Raw genomic sequence first — 27,729 nt, 5'->3', positions numbered from 1 at the left:
TGGCGTTAACACAGGTGACCTCAAAAAATGGAGCGCTACCAAGCCAGACAGGGGACTGTGTGTGTGTGTGTGTGTGTGTGTGTGTGTGTGTGTGTGTGTGTGTATGAGAAGCTCTGAAAATCTGTATATGTGTGTGTTTGAGCTGCATCTGCTCTGCTCTTGGCCTGGGAAGTGGTTAAGCATCATTACAGCAATCAATCCCCTGGACTCCATCAGTCTCTCTTTGTCCCCCATATATTGCAGACTACACACACACACACACACACATACACACACATAATAGCATTCACGCACAATTCCTCATGGACACACACATACACACTTTCTCACTCTCCTCTTTTGCCCTCTCTGCCAATGCTCAGACATGGAGCTAAATGTTTGCTAAAAATAGTTCCCTTAAAATGAAGCAATGAAGTTCACATGCAGGAGATTGGGTGAAATAGGTGATATAGGATGGAGGGGTGAGAGAGAGAGCAAGTGAGGGATTAGGGAGAGAGAGGGTGGGGGTGGAGAAGAGGGGGATGTAAGAGGAGATAAGGGGAAGGAAGGAAGGGAGGATTGTGATTGACAGAGGAAGGGTCTGCTCTTTTTTAAAGTGTCAGTGGCAGGTTTGGTGGAGGCATTTCACTCCAGGTGCAAACACTAAATCCGCTGTTATCTCTCCAAGTTCTCTCTCTCTCTCTCTCTCACACACACACACACACACACACACACACACACACACACACACACACACACACACACACACACACACACACACACACACACACACACACACACACCCTTTCTCTCCAATCTATCTGTGTATCTCTCTATGTGGTGTCATGTCCCTGATCCCTGCTGGGATCCCAGCTCCTCCAACCAGCCTGTCCTGCCTGAGACGCTCCATAAACAAGCCCATGCAGACCTGCTCCTGCTCCTGCTCCTGCTGCACTCCTCAGCCCTGCTGCACAGGCCCTCTGTGGGCCCCACACCACACACACTCTGGACAGCAGAGTCATCCAGGAAATGGGCTAATGTCCAGACACTTTTCTTTCTTTTTTTGCTTCAAAAAGCATGCTGTTTGCCTCTTAAAACATGAAATATTTTAAAATATACAACATGAAATATTGAAATACTGCTTGGGTGTTTTTGGAGGGCAGAAAATTCCATGTTTTCTCCCAGTCGTCATCCACGTCTATGTCCAGGGCCTGTGCAGTGGGTTGTGGCCGTGGCTGAGGCCCAGAGGTCCCCCTGGCTGAGCGGATCATAAGATCACTGGCTCCCCCTGAGTGTGTTGTGGGGCTTCAGCGCTCAGCGGGCTCCATCAGGCGCAGCCATGTGTGACCATCCTGAGAAGGTGTTGCGCTAAGCCGCCCAACTCACACTCACACATGTTTCACACGTCCAGGGGATTGTGTGTGTGTGTGTGTGTGTGTGTGTGTGTGTGTGTGTGTGTGTGTGTATATGAGTGTCCTTTTATGGCCTTAGAATAATGACCCCCTATAATGTTTGAAAGGTAATGATATTGGTAAAAAGTAAGGCATTTTTTGTGTGTGTGTGTGTGTGTGTATGATTGTCTCGATTTACACTAATCCACTACTCCATATTGCCATACAAGTGGGCATTAATGTCAGGCTGATGTGAACGCTGGTGATGTGATGTGATGTGATGTGATCCTTGTAACCCAGTGACCTCCACACCCCACCGGCCGTGACCCCCGACACCCCACACACACACACACACACACACACACACTACATGTGATAAGAGGCAGACGTGAGGATTGGGGTGGGGGGTGCTGTCCCTGCCACCACATGATGGGATTACCTCCACTGTTGCACCTTTCTATCCCCCTCAGCTGCCCACTCTACCTCTCCATCAGCCTGGCCTGGCCTGCACTACCACATTAGTTAATGGAGGGATATCAGAATCAGAATCAGCTTTATTGGCCAAGTTTGTGTAAACAAACAATACATTTGACTCTGGTTAATCTTTGCTCTCAAAAGTACAACACTCACTTAACATACTGTACAGTATAAAGAATAAAAAGAGAAAGGTCAGTATAGACGCACACACACACACGCTCAGTATAGTCTACAGATCAGTATCGTGACATTAAACCCTGACAGGAAGACTAGACAGTGTCAGAGAAAGCGACTTTGTGCATAAAAGAGAGTTCTTTTGTGGAGTAGGTCAAAGGTGTTGACCTTTGAGTGTGAACAGTGAGACTGATGTTTTGGTGGCCTTGTGATGGTCAAGCATGTGACGCTTGTTTGATTAGAAAGAGTGTGATGAATGCATCTAAGCTCCTCTCTGATGAGAGAGTGCAGTGGTTGGAGTAAATGTAAGGAGACGGTTTGGTGTGTGGGAGAGCAAGAGGAGCTGATCTGGTGCGCCATGCCATAAAGCGGGGTGTTGAGTCAGCTCTGTGCTTTGGTCTGGGGGCTCAGCTGTCTGCTGATGGAGGTCATTAGGGTTCATGACAGACAGGCTCCCACACGCTTGGTGTCGCCTCCTGCTGGTAGGTGGTTTACCAGTGACCATGTCCCTGGTCCCCACAGGTGTCTTTGCTCCACTCAACAGCAACATCCTGGCCAGTGCTATGTAAAAAACATCATATTTAAGAGGCCTAGACAGATACTCTGTTTAATAATAGACCAAAAATACTCTCAGATGAATTATTGTCTGATATAATCTAGTCAGACTTCAGGTTCTATTAGGGCCTCCAGTCCTGCATTCTACTTTGAAGTTAAGACCATTCCTTGTGTGTGTGTGTGTGTGTGTGTGTGTGTGTGTGTGTGTGTGTGTGTGTGTGTGTGTGTGTGTGTGTGTGTGTGTGTGTGTGTGTGTGTGTGTGTGTGTGTGTGTGTGCTGCGTGTGTGTGTGCGTGTGTGTGTGTGTGTTATGCCGTGCGCTTGTTTTTGTGTTTGTGTCTGTGTCTAGCAGTCAGAAACCAGCAGCAACGGAACCGTGGTCTGCAGCAACAGTGTGGAAAATTGAAAACAATCTGCCTAATTAGAGGCCTGGAGTTGGCACTGGTCTGCATTTACTCCTGTGGTGTGAGTGAGCAGAGGATGAGGCAGAGAGCCCATAACAGAAGCCAGTTGGGCTTGAGGATGTCAACAGGCCCCACGAACCATGAGTCATCAGTGAGCCTTTGAAGAAGCCACCGGTGTCTTTCAAAGCAGAGGCGAGCAGGGAGGGTGCTATAACTCGGAAGTGTGTGTGTGTGTGTGTGTGTGTGTGTGTGTGTGTGTGTGTGTGTGTGTGTGTGTGTGTGTGTGTGTGTGTGTGTGTGTGTGTGTGTGTGTGTGTGTGTGTGTGTGTGTGTGTGTGTGTGTGTGTTTGTGCTGTCTGTGCTGTGCACAGTTTGTGACATATGTCACCAGCAATGCTGGCGCGCGTGGCGTGGGATCACCACAGTCCCTGTTTGTCAGCAGGTCAGCGTCGGCGGTGACGTCAGGCACTCCAGCCGCCTCCCCTCACAAGCGTCACAAGTGTACCGCACCGCCAGCTGTGGCACTCTGGAGTGGACTCATCCCTCAGGAGGGGAGGAGAGGGTGAGGAAACCCAGATCAGGGTCTAATTAGAACCCCCCCCCACACCCCCCCCACACTACACCCTCTCCTCTCTTCTCTCAGTTCCCTGACTCACTTCCATGAATCTTCGTTGTCTTCATTAAAGAAGTGCAACTCAGCTCGTTGGCGGCTTTGGACAGGGCTCAGGCATGTGACGTGTGGTTCTCTGCGGCCCCCCTGGCTGAACCCAGATCAGCTGGATTGATGGCTCTGGCGGTGGAAGATCAGCGACAGCGGCAGAGTCGGGTGGTCCTGGATCAGATGTGCCATAAACCTCTCTGACTGAACGCAGCTTTTACAGCCCTCAACCGTCAGGGCTCCTCAGCACATAGTTTTAATCACCACTCCTAGAGCCCCCTCCCTCCTTCATTTGCTCCCTCCTCCTCCTCCTCCTCCTCCTCCTCCTTCTCCTCTTCCTCTTCTTGGTTGCTTTCATCTCACTCGTCTGGTCCTGCTTCTCATCTCTCTTGCCCTCTCCTTCTCTCCCTGTCTCTCCCTCTCTTTCTCCCTCTCTCCCTCTCTCTCTTTCTTTTCTTCCTCTCTCTCTCTCTCTTCCTCTCCCTCTCTTGTTTCTCTGTCCTCCCCCCTCCTCTCTGCTACCCCCTAAATTGCCTGCGCAGCAGTGATTCAGAGGACATGCTGTTAGACAGGGGGGATTTTACAGCTTCTGCTATCTACTGTGCATCTCCCGGTGCACAGCTGCACACGCCGCCTCCTCCCAAGGCCTTTTGTGGGCTCAGGAAGCCCAAGAGAACATGTGCAGCCAAGCTACTTTGCAACCTTGCACACACACACAATGTGTTGCACACAAACAATGTGTTGCACTCTGACTTGTTGAGGTCAATTCAAGGACTTTTTTGTGAGCATTAATGATGTGATATGCTTCATAACACGGATAATGTGACACTAGTTCAAGAGTGGCAGTTAGGCCACCACCTGCCATTGCACAGAATTGGAATGAATATGGATGTGAATTTGATTGTGTGTGTACTTGTGTGAGTGTGACTGATGTGCGTTGGCCTCTCGGCTGCATCAGTAAGCGATGAGGCAGTGGCGCTCTGCGAAGCTCTCTGCCACGGACGCGGAGAGTGACTAACGCTGCAGGAACCGCGCGTTAAGAAAGTGCCGCCCTTTTATGGACAGCAGGAATTTTAGGGGGTTTTGAAGAGGCTGCTTAATAAACACCATTTGGGGCTTGAAAGCCTGCGCTGCTATAAGGCTGCATGCGGTCTTCTCCCCTAAATGCGCTCGAGTAATTAACAAGAGCGCGTTTGAAGTGCGCGCGCGCACTCTGCCCCAGCCGTGGCGAAAAGCTTGTCAAAACACCATTAGGGCCCGCCGCGTTTACAGTAAATGACGGGCCTCTGGGCCGGTTTCCCTTTTTAACGTTCAAACTTTTTCATTCTTTATTACAACCCCCGCCATAATTATCTAATGAGTCTTTTAAAACGTCCAAAATTGGTGCCTTGTTTTGGTGTTTTCGGTGAAGTGGCACTTTCATCTGCCTGTGTTTGCAGTGGTGATGGTTGCTTGTGTTGGCCTGGGGGGGGGGTTACGGTGTAGACGGTTGGCGGTGGCCCTGGGTGGGGGTGTGGGGTTGGATGGGTGGCCTGCTAGCGAGTCTGATGTGGGCATGGAGAATGGGGTGGAGACGTGACTGCGGTTGCGGAGGCAGGAGTGCCAGTCTCTCCAACCGGGCCAAACCAGAGAGAGAGTGAGAGTGAGAGCTCGTGCCCGTCACCGTGTGCCCAGTTGCTGGTATGTATGTGTGTGTGTGAGAGAGAAAGAGAGAAATGTTCTCTCACCACTTTTTTAGTTTTCTTTTTTTCTGTCTTCCCCCCATCTCTTTCTCCTCTACCAGTTACCACCTCAATTTCTGAATATCTGACCTCTTTCTCTTTCTTTCTCTCTCTCTTTCTCTTTCTTTCTCTCTCTCTTTCTCTTTCTTTCTCTCTCTCTTTCTCTTTCTTTCTCTCTCTCATCTTGAATCAAACCAGTTCAAGTTATGCTTTATTGGCAAGAATGAATGATCTCTTTGTTGTCAAGTCAGGGGTTTGGGTCTGCCGACCAGACGTGACATTGCTGGCCAACTGAGGGTCACTCCAGAAAAGACACTATATCAGTTTAGGGAAAATGTCTGGCTTTCCCAACATTTATTGCCAGTGATATTAAAACATTGTCACTGATGAGTTTCACCGTCCACTAAATCTTATGATTGAATATGATTGACTTTTCTCCAAGATACTTGCTGCACTTTTCCCAAAATGTAAATTCTATTCCCAAGTTTCAGTGTTCACCACAGGTGCGTTGAAATTCCTTGAACAGAGGTGAATGTTCGCAGCGAACATGTTTGTATGAACAGATCAATTTGAGCGATTTTCCAAACATTCCATCTCGATGGTAACTCTCCATCCAACTCCAAAAATGATCACAGAGAACTACCACATCAAACCGCTTGCAAGTGTTTGCAAACATTTCCGAAAAGCTCAAGGCAAACAGAAAATTGTTTGGGAAGGTTCGTCTATATTTGAATGAATTTGAACGCACCTTAGGTTTCTTTATAGGTCCCATTATGGCTTTGACATATTGATACCTTTCGTCTTTCCTGTAAGGTCAGGTAATAAATCTGGAGACATGAGCGCTAAAGCAGGATTTTTAATAAAGCAGGCATTTCCCTGGTGGGGGAGTTCGGAGGGGGTTTGGTTGGAGGAAGCTGATGCTCAGTGGAGTTATGGCGACAGCTCCGCCCCAGCCTCACAGAGGTGAGAGGTTTAGAGCTCCAGAGTGGAACCTCTTCTCCCCACCCCACCACCTCCCACTCTCTCCCAGTCATCTTCTCCCCCATCTCCTCCCCGCTAATAGAAACCAGTCCTAACAAATACAGGCTGAGCCACTGGCAGCGCGAGACACTTCAAAAAGCCGCAGCGGCGCTGAAAAACAGTCAGCGAACTCTGGGGGTTAGAGGTGAGAGTTGGGTGGTCCGGAGTGCTACTCTTGCGGCCATTTTTTAAAATGGGGTTTGTTTGACACGCGGGCGCCTTAATCTTTTGTGTTATTTCCTGCTCTGCTTACAGCTGTGTGTGTTATTCCCATCAAGGAGAGAGAATGCTCTCTCTCTTTCCCTCTCTCTTCTTCTCTTCCTCTCTCTATCTCTCTCTCTCTCTCTCTCTCTCTCTTTTTCTCTCGCTCTCAGTGTCTTCTGCGCCTGGCTGCGCGACAAGCTCATTTTCAGGCAGGCGTTTAATGAGGGGGTTCTCACTGACCTCTGCCAATTCCTTGTGACATCACTGCCCCCCTGTGGTGGGTTGCTGGCCAGAGCAGCCTGTGTCAGGGTTGCCGTGACACCAGCTTGGCTTGGCCACAGCTCTGTGCCTGCAAGTGCCTCAGACTCATCTGAAAGACTGTGTGCAGCACTGAGTTGAGTGGAAGCAGGTTGTGTTGTGTTGTTGCTTTGTTAGATCATACAGCCATTAGTTTTATTATTATGACATTTCTGATTAAAAAGTTGTCGTCTGTTGTTTGCAAGAGTTCTAGCATATAACATATTTACATTGTTCTTCATGTCGACTTTTAACATTGACATGGTTCCATTTGTCGCAAAATTGCAGGTTGTGTTGACTTAGTCACCTTTGAGGGTTTAAAAAATAATCCCGAAGTAGTTATTATTATAGATAGAGGAATCTCAGAGGCCGGTCATGCTAGTCTTCTCACCTCCAGCTTATTAGGAGAAAATGTATACACTCACATATGTGTTTGCATTCTGTGTGTGTGTGTGTGTGTTCAGAACAGTGACACAGTGATTGAGGGGTGCAGCACAGCAAGACCGACCGTGAATGTGTTTTTCTTTCCCTAATTGCACGACTCTTTGGCTTGCTAAGAGCCATTGAGGCACAAATCTGTTATTTTGGACGTTCAGCAGATTTCTCACCTGCTGGACCACATCCACTCCATCACCTTTGAGCGAGCGCCACGCTGGGGAAATATGAGCTGGCAGAACTCAGTGGCTGGGTGGCGGCCGGGCCTTTGGTCAGTCGTTCCCCCTGGGCACAGAGGTCCGATGCCGCACACAGGGTACACACGCCGCTGGTGCTTAGGAAATGGGTTGCTGGAGCTCAGCTCTTAGAGCAAGGTGGCAACAACACCAATTTTCCCTGAGAACACACACCTCCACGGATAAAAAGTGGATGTCTGTGTTGTAATTGTAAGATAAAAAAATTCAGCTTTGGACCAAATGATCTGCTAAATGACCACAGTTGGAGAGTCCAGGGGAGTTTGGTGAATTTGGTTCAGGACCAGGACCATTATTGCCATGTGCGCACCTCTTTGTAGAAGACACTGTCAATCTTACGTTTACGTTTTTGGACATAAACCCCCCCGCTGTTAAACCCTTGGATATCTGACTTTCTGTAAACGAGTTTAATTGAGAAGAATGTTCTCCACACGGAGGACCTCTCTTTTCCAAATAAATATTTGTTGATGACGTTACAGAGGAGCTGTCAAACATGGAGAGGGTGACTTTCTAGTCAAATAAACGCTGCTCTGGTGGTTCCCCACATGTGTCTCAGGGTGTGTGTGTGCGCGCCTGTGTGTGTGAATGAGTCTGTAATGGAGTGTGTGTGTAAATGAGTCTGTAACTGTGTGTGTGTGTTTAGAGATGGAGTGAAAGGTCCCGTTAACCTCTCCTACTGATGGTGTGTATGAGGGCCTGAAGAGACCTGAAGTGCTGTATCTGCCGCAGACCCGGGTCAGTGGCAGGTCTTCCCCTCTGGATGAAACGGCCCTAATCAGTTGTCCTGTCTGCACAGCCCAGGATACATAATGCAACAGTTTTGAGAATTTGCAGTTGACCTTGTCTCTATCAAATAGCGATACAGGCCACCTGCGATTTAGATGGAGAGAGACTCCCGATATATAGAGAGAGAGAGAGAGGGGAGAGGGAGGGAGAGGGAGGGAGAGAGGGAGAGGGAGAGGGGAGAGAGGGAGAGGGAGGGGGAGGGAGGGAGAGGGGAGGGGGGGAGGGAGGGAGGGGGAGAGGGGGAGGGGAGGGGGAGGGGAGGGAGGGAGAGGGAGGGAGAGGGAGGGAGAGGGGAGAGAGGAGAGAGAGAGAGAGAGAGAGATATAGAGAGAGAGAGAGAGCTGGAGAGGAGAAAAGGCCTCTGAGTCTTAAGTGCTTAATAGTCATTTATGGGTGTATCACGTTGTCCGTGGAGATGTTTGGGAGATGTTTTTTCCCCTCCTACTCATCTTTCCCTTAAAGCCCTCGGCTTGCTTTGCCAGCGGTCGCTCAGCCAGAGGCTGAAACACTAGCGTTTAACGAGTTAACGTCAGGACAGAGCGATCTGACACAGGTGGGACCGGGCTTGGTCGGCGTCCAGCTGATCTCTTTCCCCGATGAATCCCTCCCTTGCATGAATCAGCCCGGTTCGATTCGACCCCAATGGCTGTCGCCTGCGCTTCAGATTTAATTCGTTCTCCATGTTAAAGAGCCCTTAAATTGGCCTCTCTCCTAGAGGTATTTTCTTTATCTTGATTTGCCCTCGCATGAATATCTCTTGATTTTTAAGATACCTTTTAGACACCTTCTCCCAAGTACTGTTTAGCCCAAACCATAAATAACGAGGACCATTGCGGTAATTGCAGTCCAAACGCATGTCATGTGCTCGTTTCAAAGGGAGTCTCGTAATTGAGGTAGTATTTTATTGTCCTCCATCATGGGCTAGTCTTCCTTTTGGACGCGGCACGGACGATTCATACTCCAAATGTTTACTTGAACTTGCTCGTGATTTACGCCCATGACTTCCTCACCTGACCTTGTCTCGTCTGCCCCATAACTCCAAAGCATAACATTTGTGACGACGCCTGACCTGTGTGAAAACAAACACTGGAAAATCAAAGGCACCTCTCTCTTCTCTCTCTCTCTCTCTCTCTCTCTCTCTCTCTCTCTCGTTTTAACAGTCTCTAGGTCTATTAGAAGAGTTTAACTGGTCTGGATATGTAGGATATGGATATGGAGTTTGGCTGCCTTGAATTATTTGGATATCTGTGGCAATCACAAGTACAGTCAATCTCAACTCAAGTGTGCTGGACATCACTGGAGACGGTCCACTTAGCGCTCATCATTTCACATAAACGCATCCCACTGCCATGTTGGATTAGAGAGGGACAATAAAAAGCAAGTGAAACCAGCAACGCATGACTCTTTCTGAATGCACGGTTTCATGCTCCCTTTCCACCATTCTGCCTTTGATATCAGCAATTCACATGAATCACCCACAACAAATAAACAACGCCAAACTGATGGTCTTGGCAGAGCGACCTACCCACCAACCCCCCTGCCCGCCCACGCCCTGAAGTCTCCTGTCCCTGGGTCCTGGGGGAGGGCTGGACATGAGGCACGGTTCACAGCCAGAGATGTAATCAGCAGCCACGAAGACCTCGGCGTGGTTCACGGATGGGTTAGCCAGAAGCCTCCCCCTTATCTCCCTAAACGCCTCTTCTCTCTCCCTGCTCCTCGCCTCCCCATACCGAGTCCCTCGTCGTCCATCCTCTTCAAAGACAAAAAAAAAAAAGCCTTCATTCTCGATCTCTTGCGTCTCTTCTCAGCTTCTCCTCGCTACACTTGTGTGGTTATTGTTCAGCTTTTACTGTAACCCAGCAGTGCTTTGAACATCTGCACGGCTGATCTCTGCCAGTTTCTCACCGGGCTGAGGTTTCCAATGAGCTGTTTGGAGGATTGTATATGCATATGGGAGTGTGTGTGTGTGTGTGTGTGTGTGTCTGTGTCTGTGTGTGTGTGCACGTGTGTGTGTGCACGTGTGTGTGAGGGGACACAGGCAGTGTGTTCAGCTTAGTGTCCATGTCACCATTACCAGCGTGTTACAGGAGATGTTTATGTAAGCATTACAAAGGCCGCTTACAGTCCCATGAAGAAAACATAAACATCATATTATGCTAAATCTCTGCTGTATTTGTTCTGGCCTATATATATATATATGTGTGTGTGTGTGTGTGTGTGTGTGTGTGTGTGTGTGTGTGTGTGTGTGTGTGTGTGTGTGTGTTCTTTTGTTAACTGTGACCAGTGTTGTGCCCCACAAACACCTGTGCCTGAGCGAAAACTCGATACCTTACCCCAGTCCCCCCTTCCCACCTCCACCCATATGAGAACCAGTATGCCCCCTCTGGCTCCTGCATTGCCCGCTCGGCAGAAACCCTCCAATGGCACGGCACGGCACGACACGGCCTCTTTGTGCTCCAACTTGAGCCGCCACCACCCCGCCCTCCCTCCTGCCTGCCCTCCTCCTCCTCCTCCTCCTCCACCTCCACCTCCGCCGCTGCTGTTGCTGCTGCTGCTGCTGCCGGCATGCCGGCGTTTATTTGAACAGCAATTCTACTTAACATTTCTGAAAGTGTTAGCCGGGGCCCGGTGTTGTTTAGCTCTCGCAGCGATTCCTATTTCACGACTGTCTTGTGCTTCCAAGGAAAATAAACCTGCACCTGAGCGGGGTTTATAGCCGCGTGGGGATTACGTCAGCCTGGACCCGTTTCAGCACCCTGCTCGGCTCTTCTTTGGCCCGGTTCCGCTCCGCTCCACTCCACGGCGAGCCTCTGGGCTTCTGGTCAAGATGTGCCAGTCCACTGGAGCTCAAACACCAGGCCAGCGTGTGTGTGTGTGTGTACATTAAGGAGTAGCCTGTTATTCAAAGGCAATTATTTGTATAACTTAGAGGAGGCTTCGCGTATGGAGAGGTTTGAAAAAACATTCCTCAGCGAATTTCAGCAGAATGACAGACAGTGTTCATCAGGGCTTGCTGTACGAGTTGAAGATGTCTGCAGGCATCTGTGACAGGAAATGTGCTCTTGAATAACACAGCTCTTCTGATTAAGTCATCCCACCTCTGTTACGATGGACGATTCTTCTTCCTGCTGCTACCTGGATTGGAAACAGCTGCACACAATTGTCCACAGAAATGATCTTTCATCTCTCTCTCTCTCTCTCTCTCTCTCTCTCCTTCTCTCTCTCTCTGTCATTCTCTCCCTCTCCCTCTCTTTGTCTCTCTCTGTCCTTACCTCTCACTTTCCTTCTCCCTCACACACACACACACACACACACACACACACACACACACACACACACAATCTCTTTTTATTGTACTGGTCAGGCTTGAGAAGCGTCTCCCTCCTCTCATCACGTCTGTAGTGAGATATATCTGCTCCTTATGGTCCTCATTTCTCAGCCTCCCGTTCCTCCACCTCTGCCAGCTACCTGACGTGCCCTGGGACATTCGCTTCCCACACACACACACATATACACACGCACACGCACACGCACACGCACACGCGTGCGCCAAGCAAAGGCCTCCTCTCGGCAGCAACACCGTTAGTTCAGGACAACGGCATCACTCAAGGCCCGAAGCAGGTCCAAGAGGTTGGGCAACGCCTGCAGTATTTAGTGCTGACCACTGGTAAAGGCCAGGGGAGCGGGAGTCCAGAAGAAGAGAGATGGGTCAGCATTCCTTCTCCCTCCCTCCCTGCTGTCTGCAATGAATTACACATGAAAGAGGTAGTACTGTGGAAGCCCACACAGTCTCTCTCTCTCTTTCTGTCTATCTTTCTCTCTCTCTCACTCACACACACACACACACACACACATCCTTTCCCTTCGTTGCTCCTTGGGTGTTTCTGCTAGGGAGTGTCCAGGGCCCAGTGCAGCCTCCAGCTTGGAGCTAAGTTATGGCCATGTCCAAGCAGGGGCCCCATCCAGGGAAAATCCCAATCCCACTTCCTGCCACCCCTCAGTCCAATACAGCAGTGGTCTCTACTGGCCTGCTGGGTCTCGGACAGCAACCGATGGACAGAGGGAAAGGATTAGATGAGGCAAAGTGCTTGCATGTGTTTGCCCTTGCCAGTACTCCTGAGTGCTTCCAACACTACTGCACTACTACAATCCCCAAACGGAAGAGCACACCCTGTTTTACAGCCTAGCCACACTGTCTGCAAACTGTGTTTGGATTGTGTTTGTATGCATGTATGTGCGTGTGTATGTGTATGTGCGTGTGTATATGTATGTGCATGGGTATGTGTACTTCCACATGTATTTGGGAGCGAGATGGACAGGTATTTGCAAGGCCTCTGTCTGACTGTACTAAACTGAAGACGTCATTGTCATTGTACTGTAAGCGCAAAATCAGAGGTGCAACTTCAATTGGTGCTTGAGAAAGTCTGAATGTCAAAACAACTGCTGCAACTAAGTACACATACTGCAGAAATGAAGACTGGAATTTGGCTGTGTCAATGCACCCCCAACACACACCCCCAACTTCGGGCTCCTGAGCCCCACCAAGCCGTCCAGCGCACTCGCTTCTCTCGCGGCAGCTGGGGTAAGCGTCGGCCCGTGTCGGGCCAGGCCAAGGCGAAGTGCGGAGGAGATGGTGGAGGGGACGGCAGCTGGATAAGAGACCCTTTTGATGTGCTGCTCCAGGGCCGCGTCCCCCTGCAGCAGCTGGCTGTCGGGCGCTCCTTTAAAGCCTGAGGATCCACGCAGGTGCCTAGCCACACACACACACACACACACGAACACACACACGAACACACACGCGGATAGCGGATGGTTCCTGAAGAGAAAAAAAACCCCGAATCCGGGCCTGGTTCACGCCAGATCAGGGCTGCTTCTGCATCGTGGGTCAGCAGCAACGTGGATAATGACTGTTTAGATGTTCTGTCCATGTGCCACGGCAGTACACCTCCGCTAGCGCGCTTGTGACCCAGATAGGCAGGAGGAGTGCCTTCTGTCTGGCCGAGGTGGTCATGTGTCAGGACAAGTGCAGATGAAAGGGGAGCTGGTGTTTTGGCTTGTGTACCCCTGGCCGTTTACTAGCCTCCCTCCACAAATTGCATTCCACATTGCACACAACACCCCCCCCTCACTCCGTTTCTTTTTTTCCCAGAGAAACGATTCGTGTGCAGATGCCAGCCTGTGCACTTCAACAGATTTATTTTCTTCTCAAAAGGGTACCCAGGAGTTTCTGTTTAGCAGATGAAGACAAATGATGTTCTCCCATTACGATCCATTTGAGACGGCTGAGCTTATTCCTTCTCTCCTCAAGGCAGTTCGTTCATTAACTCTGCCGATAATTATTTTTGTTTTAGTCTCATATTGCTGACATTTCAAGTCAGGAGTCTCTTAATCAGGATTAACCCAAACCACAAATAATCACACTAAAAACCGCTCCTTTTACAGCAGTGGCTGTTGCATCCAATTTCAGTCAAATTAAACGTTTATTTTATTTGATTTCTTTTTTTCCCCACTTGCTGCACCCCTTAAAACCCAAACAAATGTCTTGGCATTGATTTTTCACTGTCGAGAAGCGGGCATGGTTTGGTCAGATTGATTGCCCCATGTGCGCAGATGCATAGTTCTGCATTTTGGCTCCAGCCGACGTGTTTTTCACATGCCCACAGAACATAGTAACTCTGCAGCCTTCAAAACTTTGGAGACCGTTGCTTTCTTATCTCTCTCTCTTCTATCCTCTCCCTTCTTGGATTTCTGCCTTTTCTCCCTCTCTTTCCCTCTCTCTCTCTCTCTCTCTCTCTCTCTCTCTCTCTCTCTTTCTCTCTCTCTCTTTCTCTGTCAGCCTCAGCTTTTAGAGGCCCACTGCTTTGCCTAACCTCTTAAGCACTTAGTTTCAACACAGTAGTTGTAAAAGCCTTCATCTGTGTTGATGCCCCCCCCCTCCCCCTCTCCCCCGGGGGCAGTGAGGAGACTCCGTGGGTGGCATGGGCCGACCTCGAGGAGCTGCACATCAGCCAGGCTCACATAAACAAGCCGTAAAAATACATACACACACACACACACACACACACACACAGGCCCATGTTGGTCTTCCTGTATACGAGCACAGCCATGAGGCCCAGATAAAAGGCCTCCCTGAGTGCTAATTGCCCCTGCATGCGGTGGTCTTCTCCGGCCGTTCATTAAAAGCCACTGATAATGCACAGGAAAGATGACAGAGGGGGAAGGGGGGGGGGGGGGGTGTTGTTATCTTTAATTCATGATGTGTGTTTTCTTTTTCTCCCGAGTGGTGGAACCTGTGTCTGTGACGTTGATGGTCTTTCATAGGGGTCAAGCCCCGTAGTTGCAGTTTTCTTTGGGAGAGAAAAAAAAAGGTCTTATTGAAGTTCTCGTAAATTACTTTTAGCAGCATAACTCTGCCAGGGCATTCATCATAATTCTACATGTTTTTCCTAGTGTGTGTGTGTGTGTGTGTGTGTGTGTGTTGACCTCTGTAGCTAAGGCAGGATCAGAGAAAAGCCAACCTGAGGAGTGAGTGAGGCTGGAAAGGGGAGCTCTGTGCCAGCTGATTGTTAACTCAGTGAGTCATGTTTGAGGAAAAAGACAGATGAAATGTTGTGGCGGATGCCAGGGGGAACCTTTGGTTGATATCCGCCGAGGCCAGTCATATCAACAGGTCTTATGAGTCAGAGGGCCTCTACCTACGCCGGCGTCGCTCCATTTCTTTTCCTAAAATGGTGCTTGGTTTCCACAGTGAGAAAGAGTAAAAAAGAACAAAGATGAGGGGAAAACATGGAGCACTGGGGGGGGGGCAGACAGCACAGTGGTTTCTCCAGAAGTTGGACTTTTCTTGGGGAGTTGTTCGTTCTTTTTTTTGGAACGGCAAAGCATGCTGGGATCTCACAGGGCAGGCCAGCCATGTCACGCTCCGTCACGCTTACCGTTAGGCGGACGCCTATCTGTGTGATCCTGTGTGTGTGTTTTCTGTGTGTGTGTGTGTGTGTGTGTGTGTGAGGGAGGCGATGGATGGCTCGTCCGATGGCCTCTTCACTCCCGGCCGGGCGCTGATAGGAGCAGGGGCGGCGCTGTTGTGCTTGGATGAGCCGCGTGCTCTCGCCGCATCGCCGTCTGGCCGTTCCCAGGCGGAGAAGTCAACTTCACTTCCCCGCAATGCGGCCTTCAACAATCTCACCCCATTGATTCATTTTTTGTGTGTTTATGAAAAACCTCAAATGCTCTTTTAATGGCCTCGTTTTCATTAGGGGAATTGATTTGTGGTCAGACAAGAGGGCCGAGATGGACTCGGTCCGACTCCCAAAGGCCACGTCTCCTCCTGACGGTCCTTTATCTCGGAGAGTATAATTATAGGCCCCGCGTATGATGGAGAGGGACGCTGTAGCTCAGTCCTACTCTTCTTCTCTGACTTCAAAGCGTCCTCTCCCCCGTTCTGTGCTTAAATAAACTACTCCGGGCTGCGTTTGAAGTGCCTCCTGTGTTTATAATAGTTGAATCATCACGTTGGGACCGAGCCACTTTCTGATAATATAGGGGGTGGTGGAGTCAAATTCTGCAGGTGGCCTCAACCACCTTAAAAAAAAAAGAAGGACAGTAGTGCACAGTGACCATTAGGAGTATGTTTGCTAGTTCCTGTGTGTGTTTGTGTGTGTGTGTGTGTGAGTGCTGACAGAAGCCCAGAGATAAAAAGCTTGCCCAGACCTCTCAGCAAGCTGTGGATTAGGAAGCATCAGTCACTGTGGCTGCTGTTATGCTCCCTCGTCACCACTGGGCCAAACAGCAGGACTGCACCGCTTGACTGTCTCATGTAAACACACCAACACGCTCCTCCACACAGGCCCGCGCATGGGAATTACTATGGATTTGTGGAATGCAGCAAGTTCTACTTTTGTCTTTCTGGAAAAAGCTGTCTTGGTTTCTAAAGTCTTCTTAGTGGTCCCTTTTTTTTGGAAGTATGTGGTCATTGTTGTAGTGTTCGTTTCAAGCTTGTGTCAGTCAGAAAAAACGAGTTTTGAGTGTTCTACTTCATCAAGAGAACCCACCATTCTCTCTCTCTCACACACACACACACACACACACACACACACACACACACACACACACACACACACATATTCACTCTCACTCACTCAGACACACTGAACGGAGCCATCCTCAGCCTGAAGCCATTAGCCTGAAATTGCTAAATGGCTAAAATGTGCAACCACTTAAGGATTCATCTTTAAGAAAAGTAATCTTCAATCTACTGTGGGAAGGGAGACGAGAGAGAGTGGGGGTGAGAATATTTCTATAGATCTCTGGTGGAGGGAGTGAAAGGAACGTGTCTTTAAACACTCGGTCATTGTACCGTTTCCCACGCACATCATGCTCTCATCATGTCCCGGAGCTTTCTTATTTATTATTCTAGGCACCGGCTCTTCAGGGAGAAGAGGAGAGGATAGGAGAGGAGAGGAGAGGAGAGCTAGTTAGAGGCCTGAGGTCCGTAGGTCCAGAGTGAGCGAGCATGTGCATGCCGACGTAACGTCATGCCTCATGTCCATAGGGGCTGGCGTTGTGGGCCCTTTTAATGTTTGCCTTTCCCCCTGGGTTCCGCAGAACAACCCTCGCCAGGAATCCTGGCATCTAGGCTTGAGAGGGTTTTGGTGGCGAGGAATTTCCCTCAAGAACAGGCCGCGCTGTGGAGTGACCAGTCGCTCATCCCAAACAGAGCAGACCACACTTCACTCGACATGGGAAAGAGAGAGAGAGAGAGAGAGCAAGGGAAGGAGAGAGATGGAGAGATGGAGGGATAGTGAGAATTGGAAGTTAGATAAAGACACAGAAAAGGTCAGAGAGAGAGAGAGCAAAGAAAAGGACAGAGATGGAGTGGTAGTGAGAATAGAGAGTTACATAAAGAGAGAGAGAGAGAGAGAGAGAGAGAGGAAAGGAGAGAGCTGGAGAGGGAGTGAGAATAGAAAGTTAGATAAGGACACAGAAAAGGTGAGAGAGACACAGAGAGAGAGAGGGGAGGGAGGGAGGGAGGGAGTGGGAGTGGAGGAGAGACACCCAGATTTTGTGTGGGACATAGGGAGTTGAGATGAGGACACATCTGAAGTGAAGGCCCAGAGAATGCTCTCAGCTCGCTCTCTAATGGCCGTCCCCTTTTGATCCCTCTGGACGAGTGGAGCCCTTCTGCTGAGCGCTGATGGCCCTGGCTAACTCTCTAGATTTCCACAGTGGTTAGAGGTCAGGCTCTTCAGAGAGATTCTCCTTAGTCTAATTGAATCCAGGACAACGTCCATTGTCCCTTTCTTCTTCTGGCCCTGGCTGAAGTTTAGAGGCCAGCAAGTAGCCTTTTGTGTGTGTGTGTGTGTGTTTGTTTGTGATTGTCTTTTTTTGTGTGCATACACACATGCCAGCTGGACGCTATGAGTTGACTCTGATCGATGTAATTCCGTCCAGATCTGACCCCCTTCAAACGGTCAAATCTTTTTTCGACACCTGAGCTCTGCTCTGACCGCTCAGCATGTGCCTGTGACACTCCCCGCAAAGGGCCGCGAGGGCTACTCAGCGCCTCTGCAGCTGGTGAGAATTTGTAACGTTCGGGAATTCGCTCCTGGCGGCCTGGTGGTGACCGCACCGCACTCTAGCGCATCAGACCGTCCTTATCAACATCTGGACACAGATAGAGCTCTTCTCATCATGTGCACGGTTCATCCCCACAATGGGCCTGCCAAGAACGTTACGCAACTATCTACCCTTTGCTCTTAGTCTCTCTCTGTCTCACACCCACGTAAACACACACACACACACACACACACACACAGAGAGAGAAATGTTTGTTCGTATTCGTCCTTTCGTATTCCCCCCCAGTGGCAGGTGAAACATGTCCAGGAGTCATCAATTCAGCTCCAGAGAGGAGCGCGTGTGGAAACAGCCGTGATGGGAACGAATGCTCGTCCGGAGCCAGGAGGAGAGAGAAAGCGGGACTCATTTATACGGATGTCGAGTTAGCCGCAGTGAGCTCATCAATCTCCAGGCTCTCTTGTCTCTCTCTCCATCCTTGCGCTGATTGCACGTTTGCAGCCCGGCACAGCTCTTCATTGTGCGAGCGAGATGGCGGCGCTGAGGTCGGTTTGTCTCTCTCTCTCTCTCACTCTCTCTCTCTCTCTCTCTCTCTCTCTCTGTCTCTGTTGATTCTGAGGGAGAGCAATTAAGAAAAGTTTTGGTTGATGATTACAGTACACAAACTGGGAATGTGCACCATGGAGTTAAACGATGTGTAATCTAGAACAGATCCGATATCTTGTGCTCGTGTCCTCTCGTGTAAAGGGGGAGGCTCGGAGTCTGAGTGTGTCTGTTCTCTTCAGCTGGGCCCAAGCAGTGTGTGAGTCGGAGCTTTGTCCTACTCCTTGGCTAATCTCTGGTGGGACTGATTGCAATTAGCCAAGTCTTAGATTTGTACTTGTTGTCATTGTAAGAGCCTTCGTCCATTCCTCTGGTCCAGTTTCAACATTCGCACACAGCTCTCTGGGCTTCTGGTGCAGTTTGTAAGTGGCTCTCGCTGAAATGAACTCCGTCAGCTTATTCCCAGAGAGCGTGTACACTTTCCCTGCTCAGTGGTCTGCTTTCAGTCAAACGTCGACCCGTGTCCTTCCGGGAACCTCCGGTTCCTGTAGTTGAGTCCCCCATGGTGACCCGTCCAGTCTGCACCAGCTCTGCCAAAGTGGACCCAGAGTGGCTGGTCAGTCCACAGGTTCCTGTTTGGCCCGTGCCTACTTTGGTTTTTTTCGGCCACAGGTGTCGTGGGTCAAGCTAGCCAGGGACTCGTACGCCCCAACCCCCCATGCCCTCCATCCAAGCACCCCTCCTGCGCCGTGTCGAACGACACCTGTCGGGCGCTCTGGTCCGCTCCGGGACACTTCCGAGCTGATGAGCTCATCGGAAAAAAGCGATTAAGCGCCCGGGCAGCGCTGGCGTAATGTTTAGCTTCACTACTTGGCCTCGGAAATTAAGCAAACCTGTCAGGAGTCATCAGGGCTGACGCGAGACGTTTATTTATTTATTTACCCCCTTCCCACCCCTCCACCCGTCCTCCCGCTCTCCATCCAGGGGCAAATCTGGCCTACTTGCCCCTCTGGCCTTGCTGTCCGCTTGCGCCATACGATGAGGCAATTCCTGAAGAGGGATTAGCTCCCCTCTGCCCGCCCTTTACCTCCAGCTTCCTGCCCCATCCCTCTTTCTTCTACCCCCTCCCTCACTCTTCCCTCCTTCCTGCCCCATCTCTCTCTCTTCTACCCCCCCCCCCCTCCCTCACTCCTCCCTCCTTCCCCTGTAGTCCTTCCATTAGAGAGGTCTGGGTTCAGCTCCTGCCCTCCTGATTGGGGTATATCTTCTCTCTCGTCTCTTTCTCTTTCTCACTTCCTCTCTCTCTCTCTCTTTCTTTCTCTGCTCTGTCTATACTCTGCAGCCCATGGTTGGTGCAGCAGAGTTCTCGTGAGCCTTATGTCAGCGACACATTAAAACAACACCAGGACTGTGCACAGTGTTTTTTTCTTTCTGCCTCCTATTAATCTTGCACCACAAATGGGAGCCCCTTTGACATTAATAGGCCCACTGTGGTATGGGGTGAGCTAACTGTGTGTGTGTGCGTGTGTGTGCTTGTGTGTGTGTGTGCTTGTGTGTTTAAACCTTAAAAAGGTCCAGTAGTTCCCTCTTTTGTTTGCCGAAGAATTACATGGGAAGTTAGAAAAACATGTGTGTTATCGTTGTCATCGCGTGGCGGTAATTCCCTTTACCACCCTGTCAAGTGCCAAAGAATAACACTAAACACTTTACTCACATCTCTATGCTAATGCAAACACTGGCTGTTGTATGTCAGAGCAAGATGTCGGCTGTTGAACAGAGAACTGGCCTTGCAGCCATAAACCTGGAACTGTATCAGATTTAGACAAGGAGAAGCAAAGACATGACGTCATCCCAAACTTGGATTTTGCTAAATAAATGCGGTTCAGTTCAGTCATACCTTTCCAAGGCAATCTGACGGTGAGACCGATTTAGCCAAGATTGTAGTTACCTGAAACTCTGACCGCATATTTACATACACATATTAGCACACAGATGTTATGTGTACTGACATAATTGATCATGTGCCACACGGTGCTTTTCCACGTCCCATTCCATGTACCATTTTCCAAGTAGTTAAGGTCTGTAAAGTTATGTATTTATGCATTTGTGAGGATTTTGGGAGGCAATTTTGGGATTGTGTGTGTGTGTGTGTGTGTGTGTGTGTGTGTGTGTGTGTGTGTGTGGGTGTATGTGTGTGTGTCTCCCTGGCCTTTCTGGTGTGCAGTTCGTCCATGAGGCATCCTCAATAACGTAAACCAATCGACCAACTGAACATATCCGCCATGGCCCCTGCGGGCCTGAAACCGAAGATATGGGAGTAAGCCGGCACCCCCCCCACCCCCCATCTCCCCCTCCCCATCCCACGGAACTCATCAGAGAGGTCCCGCTCTCTTATCGTTAGACTGAGGCATTCCACTGCACGCCAGACCATTTGCACTAATCCCAAAGGCATGGTAGTCATTATTGATAGAGTCTTAATGCATTACCTCAGGCTCTTATTGTTGGTAAAGATTATTATTTAAGAATCAACTAAACCCCCCAAAAAGTCTCGGGTTTCATAGAGATTTATCAAAAGAAAATGTTATTTTTGGCCTAGTGTGACACACTTTGAACACAATTGAAACAAACTGTGCTCGGAGCTGGAGGAGGAGGAGGAGGAGGAGGAGGAGGAGGAGGAGTGGAGGGCTTGGTACCCACCCCGCCCCCCAAGTCGTGCCCGCAGGCGCCCATCATTGCATGGCACACACACACCCGTGCCCGCTAAAGGGCAAACATGAAAGCCAATCAGAAGCGAGAGCTCCCCGTGACATTTCTGCTGATTCGGCTAATTAGAGCTGTTTGAGGGCTGTAATTGGCCGTCGCGTGCAGACCCTTCTCGGCACTCAGGAGTGGCTGCCATGTTTTGCCAGGTTGTTATGATGGCAGTGAACTGTAGAAAATATGAGTGACCCCATTTTCTCTGGATCCCCTTACAACTCAATAACATATGGGTTGTGTGTGTGTGTGTGTGTGTGTGTTTGTGTGGGCAACTGTGGTACGTCCAGACTGTGAGGAGATTGATTGGCCACTGCTGTATCACCACATGTTCCTTGGTCGTGCTCACTGAATCCCACATACTTGCTTCATTTGGGCCTTTGCAATGCTGTAATTTTTTACGTCTCCATGGATCAGTTTGAGAAAACCACCGAGCACTACTGACTGGAGGGCCTAGCCGAGTCACAACAGCGCTGCTATGAGAAGTGTGACCTCCCGCAATAACCAAAAAATCTGAAAAGAATAAGGGCTGAAAATCTGTGGAAAATTGGGAATAATTAAGAAATTACATGCATTAAAATGTGGGCCCTCACATGAAAGGTCTTACAGAAAAGGCTGATTTTTCCTCGTCATGCATTTGGCATTTTTTAATGATTACAAAGGATTGTTTTTTCTTCTTAAACAAATATGATAATTAATTCAAAATGTGACCAGTGATTGGTTGGTCTCCTGCTGTTCACTGGCCTTCATATTCCTCTTAAACATGTGGGTCCAGATTCACTGTTGGAGGTGGGGGGTAGAGAGAGAGACGTGTGTGTGTGTGTGTGTGTGTGTGTGTGTGTGTGTGTGTGTGTGTGTGTGTGTGATCAGACAGAGAGAGAAAGAGAGATGATGTGCTTGTGTTTTGTGTGAGAGAGAGGGTAGTGGGAGAGAAACTGCACACAGTGTATGTTCCTAAATGCATTCCCTTTTTACAGCTGACGTTTACAGCAGAAATTTACAATGGGCTCCTGATTTTAAGGGTACTCAATTCCTTGCGGTCTCCCTAGACTCCTTTGTAGTTAACGATGCATTATTTGGACTACAATGAACTTGAAAGACCAAAGGACTCCCGTGCTCTGTGCCTGATTTACACAGCGTCCTTGTAAACATGTGTGGTAGTCTTCTGGTGTAATAGAGGGGCTATTTTGGCCCCACTGTGTCCTCGTGCCCCCATTAGAATAATTGAGGTGACGTGTCCAGCCATGGAGCAGTGTGTTTTGGCCGGGGGCCCGCGCTGGCTGCCGGGGTGCCCTGCCCACACGCGCTCGTAAATCCACCGGCCCAACGGGGGCCACGCCAAACGCAACAATGCATGGCCGTAAGGAAAGGCTCCAGTGAACCCCAAATAAGCCATCGCAATGGGCTCTGAGATTGTCCTAACATGTGTGTGTGTGTGTGTGTACTGTATTTGCAGGTGCTGTGCTGCTGGTCAGCGTGCAGGGCGTAGCAGTGAATGTGGACCCGGTGTTCTGCACATGGCTTCTGTACCAGCCTCCGAGAGGGAGCGGCAGGCAGCAGCAGCAGCAGCAGCAGCAGCAACAGGTACGCCACTGCACAGTCACTTGAGGTTCTAAAACTGTGTGTGTGTGTGTGTTTGTGTGTATGTGTGTGTGTTGTATGTGTGTGTGTGTTGTATGTGTTGTATGTGATGCTGACACAAACGTTTTTGAAATCCACAAACATACAATCCACAAGCCCCTTCTCCCTCAAAACATGCGTGATGTACATGTACTGAAAACTGTGACTGGTACAGTGTGTACATACACGGTCAGACAGCACAAAGCATAAATGAATGCCATGCTGTGCATTTTGTCATGCTGATTAGTTAACTAAGTGGAGCATTTACCTTGGCCTTTTACCTTGCTCTGAGTCAATATTGAGCTATATTTCACTGCACATCATCGGAGCTGTCAGAACCTCTTACATGTGTGTTTGTTTGGCTGGCGAGGTCTCCTCGTAACTTCACCTCAAACCAGACCCCCTCTCCTCATAGCTGGAGGCAGGGCTCCATTTTTCCATTGCGTCTCCGTGTAGTGTAGCGCAGAGCTGAAGGCCGAGAGGCTGCTGCAATTACTGCAGTCTGAGCAGGTCAGTGGCTCTCGGGGAAGGACACACACACACACACACACACACACACACACACACACACACACACACACACACACACACACACATTCACACACACATTCACTTTCTCTCTCTCTCTGTTCATCTGTCTTTTTCTCCATCTTTTTGTCACTGTATATTTCTGCCTGTCTCTTTCTGTCTGTCTATCTCTCTATCACTCTCTCTCTCTCGCTATGTTTCGTTCCCTCTCCCCCACTCACTCTGGTGCGTCCACACCTACCCCCACACACCCCCAACCCCTCCATCCCTCCCTCAGCCAAGGCCTCTGTCTGTCAGATAAGCCCCTCAGCTGAAGGACGTTAAGCAGGCCGAGGGTCAGTGGAGGCCGTCCAGTTTGAAGGACAGAAGTGGAGAAAACGGCGCACATTTAAACCGACCTAGGGTCAGCGGATCCCTATGGGAACGGTCCTGTTGGACCTGCGTGTTCACCTCGAGCTGGACAGAAAAGCTGCGGCTTGAGTTCAGCCACTCTCTTCCCACACTGAGCACATTACAGAGTGTCGAATAGCCTGACGCTAAACAGGCAACGCTCTTTTGTAGGTAGACTTCATTGTTCATTTTCCTTTCATTTGCGAAGACCAAGACCATTCATAAGATCGTATCATCTCAACTCGTGTACGTTTTTACACAACGCCGCTGTTGACCTGCTCTGGTCTGAAGTGTTAATGTTTTGTTTTTTTCTTTCTCCAGGATATTCAGGGTGACATATTTAGTCATGTCATTTCATGCTGGTGTTCAAGCAGAGATTTTTCCTTTCCCTTAATAAGAAGGAAAAACATGAGCTCTTTTTAGAACTCGGGCTATTTTTGAACATGTGCAAACTTCTGAGTGAAATTAATCTTTTTAGCTAATCTTCCAAGTATTTGTCAGCGTTGAAGTTGGAGGGACTGGGGGATGTTTAGCAATTAGCTTTTACAGTATTTCATTACTGTGTGGCGTAGCTTCTTTTTCCACTCTGTGTGTTTTGTATGTTTTGTGTGTTTTGTGTGTGTTTTGTGTTTGTGTGTGTGTGTGTGTGTGTGTGTGTTTTTTTTCTGTGTGTGGTTGTCTGTTTGTACTGTATGTGAGTGCATATTCTCTAGTAGGCGTTTGGCCTTTGCTCCATGCAGCTGTAGTGTTCTTGGAGGAGATGCCAAGGCTCTTTTCCACGCGTGCGTGTGTGTGTGCGTGTGTGTGTGTGTGTGTGTGTGTGTGTGTGTGTGTGTGTGTGTGTGTGTGTGTGTGTGTGAGTGTGTGAGTGTGTGAGTGTGTGAGTGTGTGAGTGTGTGAGTGTGTGTGCGTGTGCGCGTGTGTGTGCGTGTGTGTGCGTGTGTGTGTGTGTGTGTGTAAGGCCACCCATCAGTGCTGGCCCCTGGCCCCCGTGTTGCTCTTGGAAGCGTATTCTCCTCCCTGCTCTCCCTTCATTCCACATAATACTGCTCATGGAAGTGGCTAAAAGAGTAGCCCAGTCAGTCAGCCAATCAGATCTCCAGCAGGCCAAGCCAGTCAGCCAATCCGCTTGCCTCTCTCTGACCAACAGTCCTAGCCTCCACCTCATCACTCAGGCAGGACTGATGTCATGACCTCAGAGGTCTACTTCAGCAAGCAAGCTCAACTTAAGACACACAAGCCCATTTCCCTCAATAGAAGCACAGTCCATTTCATAAATACATGGACATAACCGCCTAAACCGAGGCGACACAAACACAAACCTAAGGGCAAAGTCAAGACTGTGTACTGACTCACTTCAGTCTCCATATACACACAACACTTAGTAACATGAACAAGTGCCATAGTTGCACTACACAACATGAAACCTAAATGGAAACCCCCTCGAAGTAGAGCGTCATCTCTTTAACCTCAGAGTCATTGTTTCATTGTCATTACACACCCCTGTTTTGGTGCACTGCACGCAGAGAATGACGTGTGTGTGTGTGAACTGACTTTTTTATTTGGATGTCAATGCAGACGCAGGGTGTGCCTCCTGTGGTGATGGCGGGGTCCAAGCGGCGGGAGGACGAGGTGTCGATGGGGAGTGCACCTTACGCCAAGCCACCCTCCAACCAGGCCTCGGACTACGCCAGCAGCCCCGTCAAAACCAAGACCGTCACAGGTACTCTCCCTCACACACTCTGCTCCCATACTTGAGCATCAACATGGCAGTAATACATGGCAGTAATACATTGCAGTAATACATGGCAGTCCTTCCATGGAGTGTCATTGGTTTCTGGTGTCATTGTCTCTGTCTTTCAACACGACTCATTCAATTTCTTTCACAGTTATAATGATCATACAAAATAGTATTAACTAAATATGTGTACAAAATGTGGGCTCACTTTGCGCACAGGAAATTAAGAAACGTTTTCTTTATGAAGAAAGTTTATTGAAGCGTTTGGAACTGGTCTGGTTTCAGTATGAGTTAATGGCTGACTGACACTGTAGTTAATGTTAAGTAATAAGCCTTGGATTTAAAGGTTCAAAATCACCACTGATTAGATAGGGATCAAGTGTCTTTACTACCTTTAAAGGACCCTCAAGATGATCTGATAGAGTTCAGAGTTCAGACTCTGCTGCTCTGATCTGTCCAACATATTGATGGAGATCTAGAGGGTGTAGGCGAGAGGGAGAGATTTGAGTTTAAAGGTCAGAGTTGGTGAACTTGTGTCCTCGTTGGCTGCAGTGCATTGGAAGGGGCTCTGGTGCAGCTGGTGGTGGTGTGGGGATGCAGTTTCTGTGTGCTGGTCTGATGGGTGTTTTCCTTGGGTGGGGATGAGGGTGAACGTGAGGGCACGCTAATGTGCCAGGTTTCCAGCCCTCCGCTTCCCACAGCCCTATGCTGGAGCCTTATGATGTTGCTGTGAGTCGGAACACATAGTGTGCCCAACCACACTCACTAACATACACATACATACATACATACATACATACATACATACATACATACATACTGTCATACAATGTTCTCATTCTGTTGAGTTCTGGACGCTCTCTGTTTACAAACACACTTACTCTTACTCCTTTTTGTCCAAAAACATCCACCTTTTTTAAATTCTGGTCACGTGTGTCTGTGTGTTTGTGTGTGAGTGAGGGGATGGAATGAGAGGATGGACATTACACAGAGCCGCCGGTCACTAGTTTCAGATTCACTGAGGACTTTGTGCTACCTAGGAGGAATAGATGTGTAATACTCCCGGCTTTTAAGACCTGCCCATGACATAACACAGGGACGGCCACTCAGCAAAGAGCCCAGATACATTAACTAGCTCGCTCTAATGTTTCAAATTGCTTCTCTAACTGGAAGCTCAAACAAGAAACAGACTGGGAGCCAGAGGGGTTTTGTTGTAGACAATGGTCTCTCCAAAAAAGCTATTTACACATTTTGTTTTCTTTTCTGTCTGATGATAAATGGCAGCAACAAGTAGTCAGGGGAAAGTAAGCAATTGTTTCTGGGATGTCCTCAAACATCAGTGTGAAGTTGGGAAGTCTGAAGGAGTCTCATTGTGTGTGTGTGTGTGTGTGTGTGTGTGTGTGTCTTGTTGAAGCACTCAAATGTGTTCTGCTCAGCTCCCTGTTTTGATGAAGCACTGTTATCGAGCTCTAAACGATCCATTAACGACCTCTCCACTCAGATGGTAAACGCAGCGAGTCAAAAAAGAAACAGTCAAAAGGTTAGCCCCTTGTTTCACTTCCCAGCGCTCTCATCATCCCTCCCTCCTCTTCTCCATCTTTGTTTGTTACGCCATTTGGGCTAATGGCTTTTCCATCCCACGGCAGCAATTGTTGTTGCTCTTTTCTCTCTCTCTCTCTCTCTCTCTCTCTCTCTCTCTCTCTCTCTCTCTCTCTCTCTCTCACTCGCCGTTTCTCTCGAGCGTATTTAGATCTTCTCTCGTTAGCGGGCTGTCAGTAAACAGGTCGGCTTGCCTTGGCTCCCAGTGCACACGGGGGCCGGGGGCCAAACAGGCTGCAGTGTGTCAGCGACACTCGCAAAAGATGCTAGGCCTTTGGACGCCCGTCTGCATGCGAGTGGACGGAAAATAAACCAGTTTTATTTTTTTTGCAACACTTGTCCTCGAAAACATTTAACATAATGCCCACGCACCCCAAAACATTTACTGTAAGTGGAGGGAAAAAGAACACTTCATACCAATTACTGTTACCCAGCCAGCCTCGAAGTTTGTTTTACATAAATACTTATTAAGAGCAAGCAGTGGATTTCACAAGGCTGCATTAGGTAGATTGTTTGGCAAACAAACCTCCTTTGTGTCTTAGCAATGCCTATCTTTTCCAAGGGGGAAGAGGTCAGTTCCCAGCAACAATTTTTTTTTTCACAACACACAGTCCAGTAGAAATGTCTCC

General features: G+C 49.1%; 1 protein-coding gene across 1 annotated transcript in view; it reads left to right on the top strand.

Annotated features, from left to right (window-relative positions):
- LOC125306527 (vacuolar protein sorting-associated protein 13B-like) overlaps window positions 1-27,729 on the top strand; it is a 341,904-nt gene that overhangs the window by 114,477 nt on the left and 199,698 nt on the right. The window contains 2 exon segments of the mRNA XM_048261942.1: window positions 22,682-22,809; window positions 25,342-25,486. Coding sequence (XP_048117899.1) covers window positions 22,682-22,809; window positions 25,342-25,486 — 273 coding nt within the window.

This window comes from Alosa alosa, chromosome 13 (assembly GCF_017589495.1).
Source record: "Alosa alosa isolate M-15738 ecotype Scorff River chromosome 13, AALO_Geno_1.1, whole genome shotgun sequence".
NCBI lineage: Eukaryota > Metazoa > Chordata > Actinopteri > Clupeiformes > Clupeidae > Alosa > Alosa alosa.
Note: the sequence above shows the minus strand (reverse complement) of the source record. Positions and strands in the feature narration are given on the sequence as shown.